The sequence below is a fragment of the Xenopus laevis genome, chromosome 9_10S (genome assembly GCF_017654675.1).
Source record: "Xenopus laevis strain J_2021 chromosome 9_10S, Xenopus_laevis_v10.1, whole genome shotgun sequence".
NCBI classification, from domain to species: Eukaryota; Metazoa; Chordata; class Amphibia; order Anura; family Pipidae; genus Xenopus; species Xenopus laevis.
In genome coordinates, this window is record NC_054388.1 from 63,537,778 (window position 1) to 63,559,765 (window position 21,988).

The following is a 21,988-nucleotide window of genomic DNA, read 5'->3' on the forward strand; positions in this document are numbered from 1 at the left end:
AACTTGACTGTATTCAGTGAAATTCCCCTTTATTTACTTGCTCTGACTACTGTGGGTAGAAATCTCTGCAAGGTCGCCGGCTGCTCTACAGGGAAACAAGTATGACCCTTTCCCTGCAGAGCAATTAGGGACCATCTGAAGTTTCCTATCTACAGCAGTCAGAGCAAGTAAATAAAGGGAGATTTTCACTGCATACAGTCAGGTTTCTTACAAAAACAGTACACATTTTTTAATTAAAGTATATTGGTTTATTTTTCATTAAAAAAGTAAAAATGAGATTTTATTTTTTTGCCTTTACATTCCCTTTAATAAATATGCATGTCAGTACATTCCCCTTGTAAACAAGGAACGTTGTTGCAAAAAAAACCTTTGTGGTTCAATAGAAGTGTTGGTGTTGAGGTGGGTAAGAAAAAATGTGCTTTTAAGGCTTTGAAGTTAGCTGGGACAACCAAAATGTTTATCAGGTACAATGAGGCCAATACATCATGCAAAAAAGACATGCTAAAATTGAGTTGGAAAATGGTATTGTAGCAAGCTGTAAAAAGAATCCAAAATTATTTTTAAATATATAAATAGTGAAAAAATTGAGCAGATTCTGAACTGTTATTTTTCATCTGTCTAAATGAGGAACTAGTTGATGAAGGTTTCCTTCTTAATAACCCAATTCTAGTAATACAACTAATGATGCATGGTTCACACATGAGGAAATTTAAAAGACACTAGAACATGTTAAGATAAACAAAGGACCGGGACTGGATGTTATTCATCCCAATAAGTGAGCTTAGTGAGCTTAGCTTTGGTGCCAAACCTCTTTACTTCATTTGTCAGGATTCATTGAGGTCTGGCATGGTGCCAAGAGACTTGTGAATTGCGAATGTGGTGCCACTATTCAAAAAGGGATCATGTTCTCAGCCTCAAAACTATATGGTGGTTAATCTGACATCAGTCGTAGGAAAGGTTTTCAAAGGGTTATAAAGGGATAAGATACTTGACTTCATTGCAAATAATAACACTATGCGTTTGTGCCAGCATGCCAGATTAATTTAATTTCTTTTTATGAGATGTTGAGAAGGGAACTCCATTTGGGGATGGCAGTGGATGTAAACTACTTAGACTTGCTAAAACATTTGATGCAGTGCCACACAGATGATTAATGGTTAAATTAAAGAATATTGGCCTGCAACATAGTATTTGTACCTGCATACAGAACTGGCTAAAAGATAGACTACAAAGAGTGGTGGTAAATGGAACATTTTCTAATTGGACCAGTATTGTTAGTGGAGTACCGCAGGGCTCTGTACTAGGTCCCTTGCTTTTCAACTTGTTTATTAATGACCAGGAGGTGGGCATTGAAAGTACTGTTTCTATTTTTGCTGATGAAACAAAATTGTGCAGAACTATAGGTTCCATGCAGGATGCTGCTACTTTGCAGAGTGATTTGTCTAAATTGGGAAACTGGGCAGCAAACTGGAAATGAGTTTCAGTGTTGATAAATGCAAGGTTAGGCAAAAATAATAAAAAATGCAAGTTATACATTAAATAGTGTGTTGGGAGATTCCTTCCTTCTACACGGATACAGATGGGTCTCAGCTTCTGCAATATAGCGTTCTCAGGCCAATAACAGTCTGTGCAATTTTTTAAAAATTAAAAGGCCTGGGTCCCATCATCACCCTTAGTGGTTCCAATCTTTTTAAAAAAAAGCCAAAGAGCCAGAGCCAATGAGACTACAATTTTGGTTACTCTTTGATCTATGACTTGCCTACAATTACATGGCAACAAGTAGCACAACAATTTAAACAGTTGCTAACACTAAATATAATATAACGACCATATGTTGTGATGGACGTGTGTCTGTATGTGATGGACGTGTGTCTTTTTTCAACCTTACTTACTATGTTACTATATAATAAAAGGCACATTTGCTCAGGTACAGTAGTTCATAGCAAGCAATTATGTTTAGTTTTTGAACAGGAGGCCAGTAAATACTACCTGCTGTTATGGATAACTAGACCTGTAGCTGGTCCCTTGTAACTTTCATTATATAACCCCCTATTTATTCAATAACGTTTGTATGGTTTTCTGGCTTTGCAGATAATAGGAGGCACAATATACACCCTGTCAAATTTGTATCAAAAACAGCTACTTGAGTAAATGGTTTTATTACAGAACAGGGACTAAAAGCCAGTTTATGTTACTGAATTTTATCAATAATAGCTGTATTCTAGAACCATTGCTTCTATTTCCAGATAAACGTATGACGTTACATTATGACTGTATACAGATTACTCACTTTTTTCTGCCTTGATAGGAATTAACCGAGTTATCTTCTCTGGCGATCCTGGACTTTCGATTTTCGTCACATAGTCAAAATTCATAATAAACATCATTGCTACACCTTCTTGGTTTTTTACCGGTATAACGTGTGTGCTACAAAGAAAGGTGGATCCTGCGGGGAGACAAAATAAATATAGCCCACAGGTAATTCATCTTACATATGATTACATCCAAACATATACACAATTAACATTTATCAGTACCAACTGATTATAATGCCTTTAATGTGGCTGCCTCAAACCTTTTATTTATTAAATAATAAACACATGCAACTGTGGATTGTTCACTAAGGGGGGGCAACATTTTCAACACTGCAGCATTCTATAGCAATTATTCAGCTGCCTTTCTTTAGACAGCTGAATAATCTCTCATCAATACCTACTGGTGTAGATTTTGCCCAGTTTTAAAAAAAATTGCCACAGGTCTCTGAATCACCCTTAAATATTGCATGAATGGGAGGGGGTACTAGGATCCAGTTAATCACTGGCTGCCCCCTCCTGCCATCACCATCTACCCCTCAATGTTATCATCCTGTCCAGCCTCCATCTCTGGTCTTTCAGAGAGGAAAAGTGGCAACCCTAGATGGCAAGGCTGTAGTCATGAGGAATGGGGGAAGTGCACTAGGATTACTACCTGCCCATATTTCAGACCTTTGAGTTTCAGGCAGATAGTTAGTCAATTCTCCTGCCCCGACATCACCAGCTCCACCATCAACATCACATGACTAGCGCAAGCATGGCAACCCTAGGAGACCTATAGGTATCCCTCATCTGTTCCTTAACTTGCATGTCACCCAAGTTAGAGAGCACTGGTGGACACAGGCCTCAATGGAGCCCAGTACTTACTACCTGACCTATGGCAGACAATAAAGACTGGTCTGCCTATCGTCTGTCCACACTCTGCTCTCCCCGTCATAATAATATGCCAAATTATTTAAGATACATCCATGTTTCATTCATAATTACTGTGGACAATATTCTAGTTATCATTTTACATTGCAAGTGAGGATTTCCCATGTATCAAGCCCATCTATTAAAATAAAATAAAACACTACAACTCTTTTTTTAACTCATTACTTCAAACTATGTCTTGAAACAGCGAGCCCACGGCACTTGCTATAGTTCCCATAGAAACAAAATGAATTACTTTAGTAAACAGAAAATAAGCAATTTAGGACAGTACCAGTGTTACTAAATATAGCCATGCCACAGGACAGGCAGAGCACAGACTGATTAAATAAACACTATAGCTTTCACCAGCCAGAAATAGCTCTCTTTAGGCTAATGCATCATGTTTCATCAAACTGTCTCAGCAGACTGGATACCTTTCATGGAATATTCAGCTACAAGACTGTTCTTTACATTGTAGGCAGCCCTCAATTAAACAACTCAGCTAAGGTTATCTCTCTCTCTAGATACGAAAAATATTTGGTATGTACATGTAATAATACTGTATGTAAAATATATATTGTATATATAATGTATAGGAAGAAACCCTGAGCTTATTTCATCGTTTAAAGGCACTGTAAAAATAGAAGACTATGATGACACTTTATTAACTTTTACTTACAAGTGTTCTAAATAGTGATGGGCTAATATGACCCATTTCACTCTGCTGAAAATTCAAGAAATGTTGAAAAACTCACCTGATGCACTGAAAACTATGGGCAACCAATTTTTTTCACCCACAGCAGTCTATGGGAGTCTTTTTCACTCATCACTAGTTGTAAACCCAACCATAACTGTGTCCACTGCGTCCAATATGTTAATGTATGCTAGGATTTAGAATCCAGCAACAACTGAGAAATGTAAACTGTCAACTTTCTTAATTAACAGTGACTTCTTTTTCCTTTCTGGTCATCATCTAGTTACATTTCCAAACTCTCATTTCCCACCAACTCCTTCCTCACAGTTCTAAATCAAAACATACATGATATAGACATCCCAGCCTTAGCTCACTCTCTGGGGACACTGTTAAAATCAGAAAGAGACAGTTTACTTTATTGAATTAGATGTTGCTATAAATTCCATATTGTCTTTTCCTGTATTAACCTTCCATACACCCATAATCTGTAAGACCCATTGCAATATAGTTTCTAGCTTTCAAAACCTGAAAAATGCAGGCTGGCACTGGTCTAGATCCCAACAAATGTAGACAGCAGCCCTAGGCAACTCAGATAGGCCACCTGTCCCCCTGCCCATACACACGCATACTAGATGGGGTTGCTACAGGAAGTGTGGGCAAACCAGCCAGTGTGAGGACAAGTGTCAGGACTAGGGGGTAAGTAATGGAAGAGATATGTGCACCACCCCAACCTTTGCGTCCTAGGCACGTGCCTCTTCTGCCTACGCATAGTTCTGGCCCTGGTTGACCGACAAAAAGCAGTCCTTGTAGTGTAAAATAAATTTTAGTTTATTATTACATGTCTAAAATAATCACATCTAATAGCCTTACACATTTTGTGCCACGTAATCATGGGCCATATATCACTGCAATATTGCCAACATCTAGTAATTTCTTTAACAAGCAATGGATAAGACACTCATGCATGATCTCATCTTATCTCAGCTAGACTATTGTAACCTGCTACTGGCTTTCCAATCTCCCATCTCTCCCCACTGCAGTCTGTATTAAATACTGCTGCCAGGAATTCTCCTCCTCTCATGGAAGAGAGAACTGTCCCATCCCCTGCTGAAGTCTTATCACGGCTTCCTATATCACAAATAATAACTTTAAAATCCATAACTTTCCTTACATCTTTTCTCTTGTGTATCATATATTCCTGCAGCACCCCCACTTCCACCTCTGTTTTCTGCCTTGCACCTTTCTGCCTTGCTGCTACTTACATTTGGAATGACATTCCTGAATTCCTTTTTAGAGACTCCTCTATTAGTCTCTTCAGAAATAAACTCAAAAAAACCTCTTGGGGCACTCACATAACACCTCACCCAGTTCTGGCTGTGTGCATATCCATAGCGCAGTGCCGTACATAGGGATGTGTCCCTTTAATGGTATACTGAGCCTCAGAGGTAACTCTATCAAGGCTTACAAAACTTTAAGGATAATTATTTTACAAACATAGTATTAAAACCAGTAATCAAAGTGTCTGCTATCTCTGACTAATTTAGTGCTCTAATGAGGTCAAGGTAGGAGGTTGGAAGATCAGTCACCCAAACATTAAAACTGTACTGTAAAATATGTATAAACCTAAAATATTAATTTCCATTAAGTCATCAAAGTTTGTAAATGCAACCACATTAAAGACTGACATAATCGTATTTGATTATATATTAATAATATATAAATGATAGGGTGGGTTGGGGAGAATATGGTACAAACTGTAGACTGAGCTGCAACAATCCTATCCATTTCCTTTGAAACAAGGAGTTCTGGGTAAAATCATGCCAATATATGTATATGAAAACACATCAGGATTGTATTGGCATCAATATGGCTTCATATCCATATGGACATTTTTTTAAAAAATATATAATTATTTACTTAAAATGGGCTCAATGGGAGATGGCCTTTTTGCAATTCAGAGCTCTATGGATGTTAGGTTCCGTATAAGGGATATAGTACTTGTGATACATAACAATAGTAAAACAGAGGTTATAAGCAAGAAACAAATGGACGATAATACATTGAAAGCTCATTTAAAGAAGAAGGGAAAGGTTAAAACTAAGTAAGCCTTATCAGAAAGGTCCACCTAAATATACCAGTAAACCTCAAAGTAGTGTCCCTATGGGCTTCTGTATCAGACTTCCTGCCTTCAGCTTAAACCTCCTTGCCCCGGGCGTGAGCATACTCAGTTTGCTCTTATTCCCTCCACCTCCCTTCTCTGCTGTAATCTGAGCCAGAGCTATAAGTGAGTAGGGAGTAGTGATGGGCGAATTTGCGCCGTTTTGCTTCGCCGAAAAATTCCCGAAACGGCGCCGGCGTCTCGTTTTTGACGCCGGCGCCCGTTTTTTCGACGCCGGCGCCCATTTTTGGCACCGGCGAATTTATACCCGCGAATTTTCGCTGGCGTTTCGCGAATTTATTCGCTGGCGGCGAAACGCGCAAATTCGCCGCAAATTCGCGCCTGGCGAATAAATTCGCCCATCACTAGTAGGGAGAGACTCAGGCAGGAAGTGATGTCACACCAAGCTAATACTGCAGCTGCTATCCTAAACAGAGAGCTTCTAGAGCTTTTTAATCAGGTATAGTAAAACATTATACAGAATAAATTTAGCATTCTTGCTTGCACTATTGTAGCTAATTTATTGGCAATAAAATGACTCAGTAGCTCATAAACTCATTAACAGCTCATAAACTTTGTTTTCCCATATTGCCAAAATTAGCTCCATCTCCGATTTGGAACGTGGATCTAGTCTACCCATGCTTGCATTACAATTAATTCTTTTACATCATCTGTGCTTTTTTTTAGAAAACAAAAAACACTGTTGGGTGCACCAGCAGCAACTTTTTGGGCAAACGAGTCAAATTCGCCTATGATCAATAATAAAAATATATTGAATTGTACCAGTTTTCAACTGAAACAAATTTCACAGTAGCTTCTATTAAAATACCATGAATTGGCTCACAAGCCCCTTTATTCTATCTTATTTGGAGAATCTGACATTTATTGGAGGATAACTGTTTTTCTAAAAGAAAATGCAATACGAGATCGTAAGGGCAATTCAAATTATGTTTAAATAATTTATTATGGTTATAAAATATCTCTTAGTAAGACGTTTAAACACTTTTTATGGATGTAAATCTATTTTATTTGGTACCTAATCAGGACAGTAAACGTCCCTTAGGTTATTCCAAGGTTATTCTCATTATACTTTATATAATGAAAGTGCTGATCTTAAACCAGACAATAACAGGTTCATAGCAATCCTTAAATGAAGTGTGCAGTCATAATGAATATATTAATTGAAGACATTTATATAGAATGCAGTGCCACGGCTGGAATAAAACACAAGACTCCAGAGCTGGAAGCCAGCAACACTAACCATACTAGCAGTGCCAAAATCTTACTTTTTCTATTTTTTTTTGAAATTATAAAACTAATGGAATATAATTGTGTTTTTCTTCAACTTCCCTGTACTCCCCCTCTGTAAACAAGTACGCACAAAATGCATATAACAAGCTCTTCACTTATCTGTAGCCTTTGTTAGGCATTGCATTAAGGAGCAGCTCTTTAGGCCACGGCCACAACGGTTGTTTCTTGACCTGTGAGTGTGGTTTTAGTCTTATACAAAGAGCTTGTTTGTGGACTAGTAATTTGTTTTACTACTATTACTCGCAGAACCAGGATGTGACAGAAAGTTTGAAAGTGAAAAAAGTTCTAATTCGTTGTTTAGTGCAAGAAATGGAAATGAAAAAAACATAGATATTAATTATCCAAATACCTACTTATTGAGTTAATTTTAATAAATGTACTATACCCTTTTAAGGGAAATGTAAAACTAAAGTGATGAGAATGCTCTAGAAACATTCACAGAGAAAGCTTTATACTGGTACTTGATTAGCATCCATCAGAAAGGTAATAAAAGCCTGGTACGACAACTAGAGTATCTTATCTTGCATGGACATATGTAAATGACCGACAAGCTGCTCCACCGCTGTTTCTGCTTGACCTTTTACACAAATGAACTTAGTAAAACCATTAAAAAAATATAAGTGGTTGGATTCAGTTAACACGTCAAAGCAAGCTGGGATTTGCCTCACTGGAGATGCTTGCGTTTTCTCTGATTGTCTTATACTTAATAATTTACAGGGCATCTCAAATGGTAGTAAGCGCCGTGAATGTTAATGTTACCATTTCCTGTGTCTTATTGAAGATATACTGCTTTGCTATTAACATTAATCTGGCAATACAACGCAAAAGATAATATCCCAACATCAAAAAGCTTAGGGCAGTACGGACCCCCAAGGATTGGTTTGGGATAGGGCAGAAAAGGTCCAGCATCTGAAGGTAAAAACATATCTAAAAACTTAAAAGACATTAGGGCTCATTTATAAGAAGGCATGTGCAAAACACAAACTTGTCGATTTCCATGGGAGCCCCCCCTGACTTGTATGGACTCTATTCTCGAGTTAGCCTTGGCCACTACTATCCCGGCCTTGAGCCAGAACCACCTAAATGCAGTTTTTTGTTTTTTTGTGCTGTGAAGAGATATCTCTATGCTTTCACAACAGTAACTCCCTTTTACTCATGTACATTCTCAAGTCTATAAAACTCTGTGATTCCTTTGTTTGGGGTTCAAACGCTTGGAGAATTGTGTCAAATAAAATTTTATCTTTTTACCTCAACTGGTCTCCGTTAACTGAATTTACATGACACTTCCATTTTATTAAGGTGCAATGTACAGGGTGCAAGAATTCAAGGGAGTCCTGGAACTACATACCTGCCAGAAAGCTAACACTATATTTGACAATGTTAGCATCAATGAGCTATGACACCGTTTCTCACCCCCTTTAACAAGCTGAACTTGAAAGGATCTGGCAGGTACTGTGTTTTACCAAAGTGGTAAAGCTGTGGTGCCTAGAATTGTGCTGGAACTCAGTGGTTAGCATAGTGGCTAAAGAACAATGTGATTTGCATCTAAGTAAGCGGGTAGTGGGGAGAGGACCAGGGGAGGACGGGTGCAGCGTTAGTACAGCTTAGAGTTGGGGCTCCTTGAGAATTTTACTTTCTCAGTGGGGCCTGGTCTCTTGTAGTTACTGCACTTCATAAACAACTAGAATCAAAGTAGAATTAAACCCTAAAAATGAATATGGTTAGAAATGTTATATTATTCATACAGTTGAGAAGCTAAGCTTAGGGGTCGTCATAAATCATCAAGCAGAAAATTAGGTTTTCCATTATATAACCTGATTCTACAGGGCTGATTATTAAATTCTGATGCTAATTGTGCTGGTTTCTCAATTGCCATGTACTGATAATCTGAATTATTTACTGATCAGCCTCATCCTATGACATTTATTTATATATATATATATATATATATATATATATATATATATATATATATATATATATATATTATATACATTCATTATATTGTGCACCGGTCCCTAAGCTCATTAAGTGAAAGCAGCACAGAATCAGCAAAAAAGAAGATTGGGAACTACTGGGGCATCTTTGGAGGCACAGATATTTACTGCAAAAGGGCTGTGATTGCCTTGGCTGGTATAGAAGCCTAAAACATTATGTACAACATTTCTGCCTTACTTCTTTGGTTAACCTTTAGTTCTCCTTTAACAACTTGGCACACCAGTGATTTTACCTTTCTTTCTTCTTTAACCACAAAAACAGAAAAACTTTTCAAAAAGTCTTACATTTCTGGATGCTTTACTATTTTTGGTTGATTTACACTCAATTATACTCAATGGTCTGAAGCTTGGCTCTATCTTGTGTTTAAAAACTATATTTGTAATCATTTTTTTCTCACACAAGAATAAGCAAAAAACATATGTCATCTTGAGTGACTTTTCCCATAGACTGGCAGTTTATTTAGGCCTAAAACTATTTTGGTGACTTTTTGAATCAATATTTAATTAACGAATGGAAAACCTTCTAAATGTTGGCCTGGGTTATCATTTCTATACCCCATAAGAGCAGGCATACAGTTATAAGCAAAAAATGAAACACATTTTCACTTTTTAAATAATGGAAGCAAGAAATTGGAAGATAATTAAACAGATTTCTTGCTTTGCAAAAAACCTTTCAATTATCTAAACTGAGAATTTTGTTTTTTAAATGGATGATGCATTTCATAACACAAAATATAAAAAAGTAAAATCAAATGTTTGCAAATCACTGGATTTTTAACTAGAGTCCCACTGGCGATCAATGGGTGCTAATAATGTTTCAAGCGATTTAAGTCATCTGACACTTGAGGAGTTAATGCATTCTTTATACACAGGTCTCTGATATGCAAAGCTAAAGCTGTGAAACGTTGAGCAGATTATCACAGCTTTTCATCCTGCTCACCCCGGAGCTGATAATTATTTCTACAAACCATAATTAAAAAGTAAAAAAAAAAACCATTAAAGTGTTAATGTTGCACCCAGTGCCCATTTTTCATAATGAAACCCGATGACCTCACAAGGAGTTCCAGTTCTATTTCTAGAAGTAGGACAAGCATGGTATTCTCCCAACTTGCTTTGTCTGCAACATTCTAATTTCTCAATGAAAATGACGGGAAGCTGCAAATCATTTCAGCTGGTTCCCCTAGAGAATACGGCATCCTCCAGCAAGCTGTGTTTACAAAAACCAAAGAAGGATTGAGGTTAGGTCTTTGTTAAAGTAATCAGTATTGTGTAAGTCTCACCACAGTGTCTGCATGTAAAATAGGGATCATTTTTAATTTATTCCAATACATGATGTCCTTTGGCATTAGACCAAGTGAAAAGAAAGCTCAATACCTTTTAAACATGGAAATGGATTGTGTTTATTGGTGTGCTGATTTTAATTTAGGAATGAAATAGGGTTATGCTTTCTTTTAATCAGTACAGCTAAAAACCACAGTGCGTGTTTTGTCCTGCCTGCCACCTGAGAAGGCTGACCCAATTATACTGTCTCACCTAAACCAGTCATTATTTAATTTATTTATTTAATTCCCCTGCTAAAACTTCCAAAATACTCCATATTATTATTCAGAGTTAAAGCATAATGGACGCTGTAGACCAGGATAGCGAAAATGGGCAAATAACAACTCAAGAAATCCACAAAGGCCAATTTTAAAAAAAGTGGGGCGAAACATTAGTCATTTAGTTAATAAAACATTTTGATTTCAATTTAAGTCCTGAGAGTGCAGACCTTCTTTGTGGGATGAATATTTAAAAAATTTTGGACACTGCACCCAGGCAAGGTTGAACCGTTTGACGAGAGTGCCGGCTCCTCCATTATATATATATATATATATATAATATATATATATATATATATATATATATATATAACACCATCTCCATAGCCTTACACGTTTCATGCACAAGAGGCACATAATCATGAGCCTTGGGCATGAAACATGTAAGGCTTTGGACTGGTGTACCTGGACCATTTTCCTACACTGTAAGCTTTCTACATGGAACATGAAGGATAGATTCATCAAGAAAAAAAACCCAACTCTCAAGGTCCAGTGCTCTAAAAAAATGTAAACAGACGCACCAATGAGAATTCTGCCTGCTCTATGTTCTCTCTGGAGACAAAAAGCCTATTTATTCTAATATGAAGCCTCTAAAAAGGACTATGTTTGCATTGTACCTTGTTAGCCTTGATGGTGGTTGTATGCCTTTAAAAATGGGTGGTGGTCTTGGCAATCTCTAGATCTTAAAAGCCACAAGTGGGGGAGAATTAACAAGTGTTTTGGCCATGGCAGTCTCTGGGGGTTGACGATTAAGTTCTGTGAGACCACTCCCAAAAAAATGCTACTATGCAGGGAAGTATCAGCCTATGAAAAATTTCCAAATAGTCAGGACCTCCATATGGGCTTTACTTGGTATGATGATTTGTCAATTTTGTGATCATAACTTTGTTACCAAAACCCCCTGTTTTTGAAAGTATCCACACTTAAGTAGATACTACATTACTATTCAAACAGGGAACCAGGGAATATGCATTGACTAAACCCCTCTCCTTTGTATATAGTGTAATAAAATATAATCAAAAAAGTGAATTCCAGATTTTCATTAAGTATAATAAAACCCTACCCTGTTCTTATTGCAGGAAACTAATTTGCACATTCAGCTCTTATAGTTTTTAGCCTCTGGTATATTCTAAGCCATCTGCTTATAGAGGGTTGGCACTGATTCATGAGTCATTGTCAAAATCTCAACAGTCCCACTGTGTTAGCATGCGTGTGGGTGACCCTTTTAACCTGATAAGAGGGGAACATGCCAAAAAAGAAGAAACTGCAAAGGCTCATTATGATGTGCCTTTAGCCAAGAAAAGCATTGACAATGCAGTGGGCTATAGTCGACATCTGTTCATGAAAACACAAAGAAGCACGTGACATTTGTCACTTTCAGTTTCACAGCTTCATGTCTGTGTGCGCCTACAGATGGCAATGTGATACTACACCATTTGTTGTAAATCACGTCATTGTAATGGAAAAGCATATCATTTTTATTGCAATGGGTAAAGAAGCCATGCACTATGGATAACACAAGAAAATACTATTTCTAATTTGTTACATTTTTGTTTTATTTTCCCTGTAACATCACCAATGTTTACACATAGCTAAGGTTATATATATTTGCAGAAGTCTGAAACACGAAGCCCACAGGGATACCAGAAAAACTTCCGGTGGGCCCAGGTGTCAGTGGGACCTCATGCTGCTAAACATTTGGTCTATTTCATGCTCATTCCCTATTTCTATGAGAACAAAGAGGCTAAATAGATAGAATAGTCAATTATAGTATGTCAAGAAAAGAGTCTGGGGAATAAAGGTTGAGTGACCTATAGTGATACTATAGTTGTCTAAGGTTTTTTGGTGGGCCCCTGGTCTAAGGTTTTTGGGTGGGTCCCTGGTGTCCCTTTCCGACACTGCAAGGGGATATTGTTTGTGGTTGATTAGTCCTAAGTGTTACTGTACAGCAGTTATGCATCATGTGTGTCCTCTTTATAGTGGATATAAATAGACAGAGATGGAACATGGAATGGAACATTACAAGCTCACACACACTGAAGCACATCTACTAACACATAGACATACCCACAAAATAAACTACCTATGTAAAAGATGTGAATCCATTTAGATTCAATGCAGGGATACAGTTTAGCCATACAGAAAGGAAGCACACTAACTATAAGTATGAGAACTATTACTGAAGATAGCCCTCTGCAAGCTGTTGGCCAAACAGACAGATACTGTACCAGAGGTCATGCAGAGTATGCACTCTCAGCACAAGAAAAGCCAAATTTCTGGTTTAAAGGAGAATTCTGGGTCTTTGTGTCTTCTTCAGGCGTTTCTGCAATTTCTATCCATTTCGGCGCATGAGTAGTTAGGGTAAGTATAAAGTTAGGGGCATTTCCCCAGGGGCAGCTATGCTGGGGGGAGGAGGGAGGGGGGGTCTACGTGGGGTGGGGGGAAGGGTGTTTTTTTTTAAATGGTTGAATTCTCCTTTAATAACGGGAAATTCAGCGTTTAAAGTGATCGGAAGCGGCTTTTTGCTGTCCCTGGCCAATAAATATGATGTCAGGGAAGAAGAAAACATAGGAAGGTCTGTTTTTTTCCCCCAGAAAAGGTGGAAACCTTAAGTGGAAAGGAGCTTCTCTAACAAGGTAGAACAATGTATATGCTATTTCAGAGCTAAAACACCTTTATTGAATTTTACCTTCCCATTGATTAGGGATGCACTGGATCCACTATTTTGGATTCGGCCGAACCCCCGAATCCTTCTTGAAAGATTCAGCCAAATACTGAACCGAGAAGGGGAAAACATTTTTTACTTCCTTGTTTTGTGACAAAAGTCACGTGATTTCCCCACCCCTCATTTGCATATGCAAATTATGATTCGGATTTGGTTCGGCCGGGCAGAAGGATTCGGCGAATCCTGCTGAAAAAGGCAGAATCCTGGCTGAATCCCGAACCGAATCCTGTATTCGATGCATCCCTACCCATGTAATGGGTGAAAATTTCCAAATGTTTCCGCAGTTTTGAGCTTTTTTCAGGGAAGTGAAATGTGGCAGTTTTGCTCATCACTATTTCTTATATGTTAATGCACCATGCACCGTCCAACATGCAGTGGATAACCATGATTAATGCTACAGGTATAGGATCTATTATCTAGAATGATTTAGACCTGGTGTTTTTGGATAAGTGACCTTTCCATAATTTGGATCACCATACTATAAGCCTACTAAAAAAATGTAAACATTAAATAAACCCAATATGTTTGCGTTGCCACACTAATATGGATTTACGCATATGGATTCATACAAGCTACTGTTTAATTATTACAGAGATTTTGTTTTCTGAATATAAGGTTTCTGGATAATTTTATACTAACTAAAAAAGAAGAGTTTACTTTATAAATTATTCGCTGGAGTTTTTAGGTTTCTGAATGGGAAGGGTGACTTAAGGGGTTATTTGGTAAATAATTATGATCATATCTAGTGAGATAATCCCTTCCTCCACTTTAGACCCTCAATGCGTGACTCCATTTTCCAGTTAATCACACTGTAACATGAACTATATATTTCTGGTCATTTTGGGATTGTCTATTCAAGAGACAGATGGGTAACACAATTATTCCTTTCAATCAATTCACACTTTGCTTTTATAAAGCAATTCGTTACTTTGAACATTCTAGTTTTTGCTTGCTACATTTCACACATATTCATTTTTTAATGTCAACATATGTACAATTTGTATTTACAGCACTGACAGTTGACATTTATGGGCTCCAGGTACCACAAAATACACCATCTGTCCTATTGAATAGATCAGCTGTGTTTCTTAATATTTTTCTTAATACACGTATTTACCTATTATTCTACTTTGGTACTTAAAATCCCTTTATTGATGCTACGTATTCTGGCACAGTTGTAAACACAGGATAACTCTAAGGCTAATGTTATTGACTCCTGACATCTCCTATATGATTAAAAGTAATTTTAAAGTAATTTTAACTGAAACGCGTTAATCAAACTTGCTGACAGAGCAAATCAAGCATGTAATGTACTTGACCAGAAAAGAAAAGTGGGGAGCAACTGCAGATATATTTGGAGACACAGACTTAACTGTTATGGAATGCAAAATACACAGAATTTATAGTTTAAACCTTTTTCAGGCTTTGGTTCCTCTTTAAGTCATATTGGTGAAAGAATCGCATTGCATGCTAAAGTGTTAAACAAAAAATGATTTAATCAGTCATTTCCACATATAGGAATAAGTATCCGATGGGTCACATTACATTTAATAACACCTCCAGAGGAAGGGGAAATATTTAAGACAACGACAGTCCTTCAGGATTCCACAAATCCAATATCGTTATTCTGTAAATGGATGAAGCTGATCACACAGTACAGTAATCTACAGGAGAAATGAAATCAGACAAGAGCACTGTGACCTAAATGATGTTGTGGATTCAGCACATTTAACCCAACACCCTTGGAACATGATTCTGTAACATGTAAGCATTTTATAGATAGAGCATTTCTACAGAGCTGCTCACTCCACGCGATTCCCTCTAAATGCAATTACCTGGGATAAATTGCCATTAAGAGAACCTATAATTTATGTTGAATCTCCTACTTTGGAAAGCTAGAGAGTGCAACGAGGGCAGTTTCTACAAGCTATATACTGTCTTTTATAAAGCATCTCAATACAACTTAAAGGAGAACGAAAGGCTAAAATTAAGTAAGCTTTATCAGAAAGGTCTATAAAATTACACCAGTAAACCCTCAAAGTAATGCTGCTCTGTGTCCTCTGTCATAAGAAACACAGCATTTATTTCATACTATTGTGTATACATGGGCTTCTGTATCAGACTTCCTGTTTTCAACATAAACCACCAGGGCTAGGGTTGAGCATGCTCAGTTTGCTCCGCTCCCCCTCCCTCCTTCATCCCTGCTGTAATCTGAGCTCAGAGCTGTAAGTGAACAGGGAGAGACTCAGGCTGGAAGTGATGTCACACCAAGCTTTTATGGCAGCTTCTATCCTAATCAAACAGAGACAGTGTCTACAGCTGTTTACTCAGGTATGGTAAAGCATTCTGCAGAATAAATATAATGTTCTAGCTTGCACTAATGTGGCCAATCTGTTGGCAATAAACTGTCTTGAAGCTTTCCTTCTCCTTTAATAGGTCAACTCAACCTTCTACAAATGAGGGTAATGGGAACACAATAATATACTGTGTCATCAATACTGACATTAACCTTGGCTGTGGCAGTAGTCAGATTCATGAAGGGTTATCATTTACATCACCACCCTTCTCTATGTACACCAAACCATACACTATTCGTGGGACATCAAAGATACAATTCCCAGTGGCTCTTTGCACAACAGTTCACATAATTGTTCTTAAATTAATGGAGGGAAATCACTGACCCAATATTCTTTATTATCTAAGAAGCCTACACATGTTCTGTCTCCAAAATATCAAGTTGAGCCAAAAGGCAGAATTGATTGCCATTTGTTTTTATTTCCATTCACTGCTATCGTATAGGTTGATTTATAATGATACAGACTCCTATCTGACTCATTTTACCTGATCTCCTTGCATCAATGACATAACAAGCTGGCAGGCACATGAACATGTTCCATCACTTGCCTAATTCTGTTTTAAGTACTTGGAATTAGTGATGGGTGAATCTGTACTAAAAAAATTTGTGAAACGCATTGAAGTCAACGGGCGTCAAAATACGACGCAAGTGAAATTTTTAGATGCGCGACTATTTGGTCCAAATGCATTAAAGTCAATGGGCGTCCAAATAATTTTGACGGCAATGTGTATGTGGCAATTCAGACGCACAACAATTTTTTTTTGACACACAGTATTTTTTGTTTGTGGCGAAACGTAAATTCGCTGCGAATTTATGTCTGGCAAATTTATTCGCCCATCAAAACTTGGAATTAGTGTGTAAGCTACAAAGATTTTACAGGAAGTGGCTTCTTTGGCCAAGAATGTGCATCAGCAGGTTTTTATTTATCAGAAACACTGTATTAGTTATTATTGAGAAAGGCTATGACTTTTTAAATGAATAGGTGCTGCACCATCCTGTCCAAAAATCAAGTAACTATGACTAAAATTCAGTCTTAGCTCCCTACACAAATCAGTGCTTAATATATGTAGATGTTTCATACAAATTACGGTCTAGTGCCAAAGTACATATAAGACAAGTGAAAATCAGTTGTCTTATACGTACTTTGGCACTAGACCATAATTTGTATGAAACATCTACATATATTAAGCACTGATTTGTGTAGGGAGCTAAGACTGAATTTTAGATAAGGGGTGCAATGTTTTATTGCAAGAGAATGCACTATACCAGTACAATTGAATTATCATAACCAGGGGTAACTAGGCACACTTTTGTCCTATTTTATGATCTTTAGCATACATGCAGGTATTTCTAATCAAGGAGTGAGAAGTTTGTGTTTATAGGTGCTACAATTTATTGATACTACAAATGCTTGATTCCTCTGTATTGTAGAGATTCTTAGGAATAATGTTACAATACTAAACAGTTACATTAAACCCGGATTAAATTGGATTGCACTTTTTTTGTCTGTTTAGAACCGGCTACATAAAATGATAACAGTAAGCTACAATTATACTAATCTTGTAAATTGGTGACCATATGCAATCTTTTAAAAGATCAAGAACAGAAGTGAATCACAACTTAATTATGTGAAGGTGTTTTCAATCAATAATCAGCAATCTAATGACATTACGGTTTTAGAATGGATTATTTCAGACCTGTGTTAGAACTTTGTTCTGAGGTTTACTGTTTTCAACCAAAAAGGAGGTCCATCTAGGAAGAAGAATCTTGCTGCATAAGATGGGTGTACTTGGAGCTCTATGATCATGTAGTAATAAATATTTTCAAGCAAATAATCTAACCATTGTTCAATATGGGTTACTACTGTTCAGTGCTTGACTCGGTTCGCAAAAGTCATCTGGTAGCAAACTTTGCAAAGAAGTTGTTGAGGTCTGTAATCTGTAATAAGATTGTCAGTGTACAGATACACATCTTGCGTAATTACGTTTTTTTATCTGTAAACCAAAAGTTATAACACAAACGGATGAATAGAGGGGCTTGTTTACACAGAGCACATTGTTGTTTTTTAAATAAATTTTATTTAAAAAAAAGTATGGCAAAATGCATTTACAGCATTGTGTACTTTGACTAGGGAATAGTCCAAATTCGATTTGAATGTGAAAAAATTCTAAAATTTGAATATCGAAAATGTACTGTCTCTTTAAAAATTTGTTTTTGACTATTCACCATCGAAAACCTGCCGAATTGCTGTTTTAGCCTATGGGGACCTCTTAGAACATATTTGGAGTCAATCGGTGGACTTTGAAAAATCAAAGTTTTTTTGAGGGAAAACTTTGATTCAAATTCAATCGAATGCGCTATTACCTTGATTCGTACGATTCAAATTCAGGCGAATTCGAAAGAATACAGACTATGCACCCCCCCAAAAAAACTTCGTCTTTTTAAAATAAATTTCGGTTGGTCTTTTTTAAATTCGCAATTCGACCCTTGATAAATCTGCCCCTTAAAGTTTTCGCGAGACATAAGTGAAAATAAAAGGTAACAAGTAATAACAAGCTAATTTCGGATATCGTATTTAAATTTCACTAAATTGGAATACAGTGTAATGGGAATACAGTATATAAGATCATACAGAATTTTAAGAAACAGTCAACAGAGAAACCAAATCTTTAGCTTCTGGCACGATTTATTTTCCACAGTGTATGACATATTGATTATTTCTTCTCTTAGCAAATAAGCTCTCTGGTTTAATACAGGTCAGTTTAAAGGTTACTGGATACAGCTGTTCAATAGCCTGACCTTTTAATTATATTTAAGAAAGAAATTTCTAGATATTCTCTTATAAACTGGAATTGTCATGTACTCGTCACCATATTATGATGGATCACTTCCAGTGTATTTGGCAGATCCTAATACATTCATTAACTGTAATTGGACTGCCCTGCTATTATGTGCTTCTCCCATCCTGAACAGTACAACACAAGTGCTAAAGTAGACAGGGGCACTTCTCCAATGAAGCGAATTGAGAAACTCGCCTCAGGCGGTAGCACCCCACTAGTTACCAGGGGCAGCAAAATGCCACTCATGTAACTCTAAGAGCCAAATTTCTATTTTTCAGAATTGCACTCTCTGTGCTAGCCTCCTGGACCCCCTCCAGCGCATAAAGGTGAGTGCGCGGAGGAGGGGACAGCAGTAGAAACATAAGAGCTACCAGGATCTCAAGGGAGGATACCAACGTGCCTAGGAGTTCAATCAGAATACATTTATGATGTAAATTTGAGTGGTGTTTGGGCATGGTGAGTATGTGTTAGAGATGGCAAAATTTGCCTAAGTTTGTCACTGCAGACACCCAGAGATGTTTCGGGAGTCCTTGCCACCCTAAGGTGTCCTTTCTGATGCCGGCATACCATTTCAAGTGCCAGAGCAGGCATAGGGGAGACACATCGCTAGTGTTGGAGAGCACAAAAATGTTGCTCTTTAAATGTATCTTATAGAATGCAGAATGTTTTTATTTAAAAAACGAGACACCTTCTTTCTTCTAACTTTAACATTTATTTCTAATTTAACAACAATGGTATACTGGAATTTCCATTCACTACACATTGCTATTCTTGCCATTCTTGTAAGCAACAGGAGTATAAGTTAACCACAAGTCCTGGTAAGTCCAAACTGACAGCCTGTGCATTTGTCTGCTAAGATGGACCATGACTAATGTTTCACAGTACTTCATCACAGCAGCTACTGGAGTCACTGTCTCCAGCGCCTACATGCTTCCCATTGAGACAACACATATAGTAAAGAAACAGACATTTTATTGTTTACAATTCACATTGTTGTCATGCCTATGATACCACATAAAGCAGAATAACAATTGATTATTTTCCTATGTATGATGGTGTAATCTGACATATCATTGAAATGAGGACTTTTCTGCTAAATATGTAAAATTTGACAAATCTGGAAATAATATGAATAGCAACTATTTCTCCTAGTTTGATCTGATGCCATTTAACTTGCCCCCATTTAGGAGATAGCTATATCAGTGCTGAGTACTGTGGCTGGAAACGGGCAGTGAGGGAAAATCCTTACAATATCATGGCTAAATTCAAACTCCTGCTTCAACAGCACTAACCACAGGTCTCTTGCGAAAGTCCTTGACCCAACCTAAGGCTATACGCTAACAATACAGCCAATTAATGAAAAAAGATAAGTAGACAATACTAGAACTCAAAACATTGAAAACGATTAACGATTCACAAACTGAAAATACCAAACACATTTTTGTTTCAAAATAGAATCTCTAAGCTTTAAAATATGGATACAAATAGGCTGGTTGCCAATTGTACACTGATATGACTGACTAATACTGAAGAAACCCCTGTTATATTTTCATCTTATTATAAGCTAAATGGTTGTGACTGCTTCATTTTACTGCCGGATAAATTCATTTTACTGGGGTCTAACGCAAGTGGCTTTATGAAAGAATTTGAAAATGAACAAGGACATCTAATAAAGAATACCAGCATCTGCTTTGTGTCATGTGCATTAGATAGAATGCCTTACAAAAAGGAAAACATTCCCTTTGAAATGAAGAGAACAATAATGAACAATGAAAGGCAAGCACAAACAAAAATTTGAACACCTTGATTTGCTAATGTCAGACATTAGGCCTTGAATTATAACTATGGAGCCCCCTGAGCATTCTTCTTTAGGTTAGGGAGGGGTGTTGGTCATATTTCCAACAATTCTGTCATTTCAAAATAACCAAACAAAACAAGTGAATTATATTGGTTTGTCAGGTTTCCTGCCCAACACTATTTACATCTGCTTGAACGTGAAGTCATTAGCTGAATACTTAGTATGGACCCGTCTACAATCCAACTGACTTTCAAAAATTGGTAAACTAGAATACTCAGAAAAATACTATTGTTCACCCTGATGATAGGTGGAAGTGTGAGCCGTGACCAGGACCTTGGTGTTAGTTCTGAGTTTTGGGACACCCGAGGTTGCACATGAGTTCAACGCATGGAGCCCAATTTTTCAAAGAATAAGATGTCCTTAAATTTGTACTCAAAGGAAGCATTGCTTTTCTTCCACAGATTTAGTATATTTATTTACTTATCTAAAAAGAAGGAGCTAAAACCTGCCAAGAGACAAAAAAATAAATAACCAAGAAGGAAGTATTGTGAGAAATTCTCTGTGATATTTCTCACATTTGATATCTGACATGAAAAATCAAGAAGAATTTTTAGCGAACAAAATGGGAAGACTAGCCAAACAATGCAGTTTGCCCACACGTGGAGAGTCATAAGCCACAAACCCCCTAATGTAATAAAATATACTAAGTTTGGCCGGGAGCAAACTTTAAATAATGTTTGACAAAGTAATATGGGCCCATATTGCTTTGGACTTTCAACAATAAATCAAAATCATTTTTGTCTGGCAAAGCACAAATACATAAATATACAATACATTCCTATTCAATTCTGCACAGCTTCCAAATACCAGTAGTAACTCCTTTCTAAATGATAATACCTTCCTTACATATATAAAGCACCAAATGTTACCAGTTCTAAAAGCTGATTTTTATTTTGGACTAGATGGAATATATTTTCATTTATAGATAGGCAATTTATAGATATATTTAGGCAATTTCACTGTGCAACATTTTCAGCAGTTTTCTTTTGCTGGATTTATATGGCACATTTATTTTTTAAAATGCTACAATTTATTGTGAAAGCAAACATGCATTAAATAATCTCTATTTTCTGGAAAGAGCGGTGTATAAACCAATACCATTCAATGTTGTGCATGCATTAAATGTATAATGGAACATTTACACATTCAGAGTTTTTTTTATTTATGTATACCAGTTTACACAATAGTGTTGAAACTCCATTAGAAACCATACAATAAGCTCCCCTC

General features: G+C 37.0%; 1 protein-coding gene across 5 annotated transcripts in view; it reads right to left on the reverse strand.

Moving 5' to 3' along the window:
- LOC108702971 (potassium voltage-gated channel subfamily H member 7) overlaps positions 1-21,988 on the reverse strand; it is a 189,640-nt gene that overhangs the window by 94,388 nt on the left and 73,264 nt on the right. For all 5 annotated transcript variants that reach the window (XM_018238824.2, XM_041578218.1, XM_041578219.1 and 2 more), the window contains exon 3: positions 2,291-2,446. In XM_018238824.2, coding sequence (XP_018094313.1) covers positions 2,291-2,446 — 156 coding nt within the window. The remainder of the gene's footprint in view (positions 1-2,290; positions 2,447-21,988) is intronic.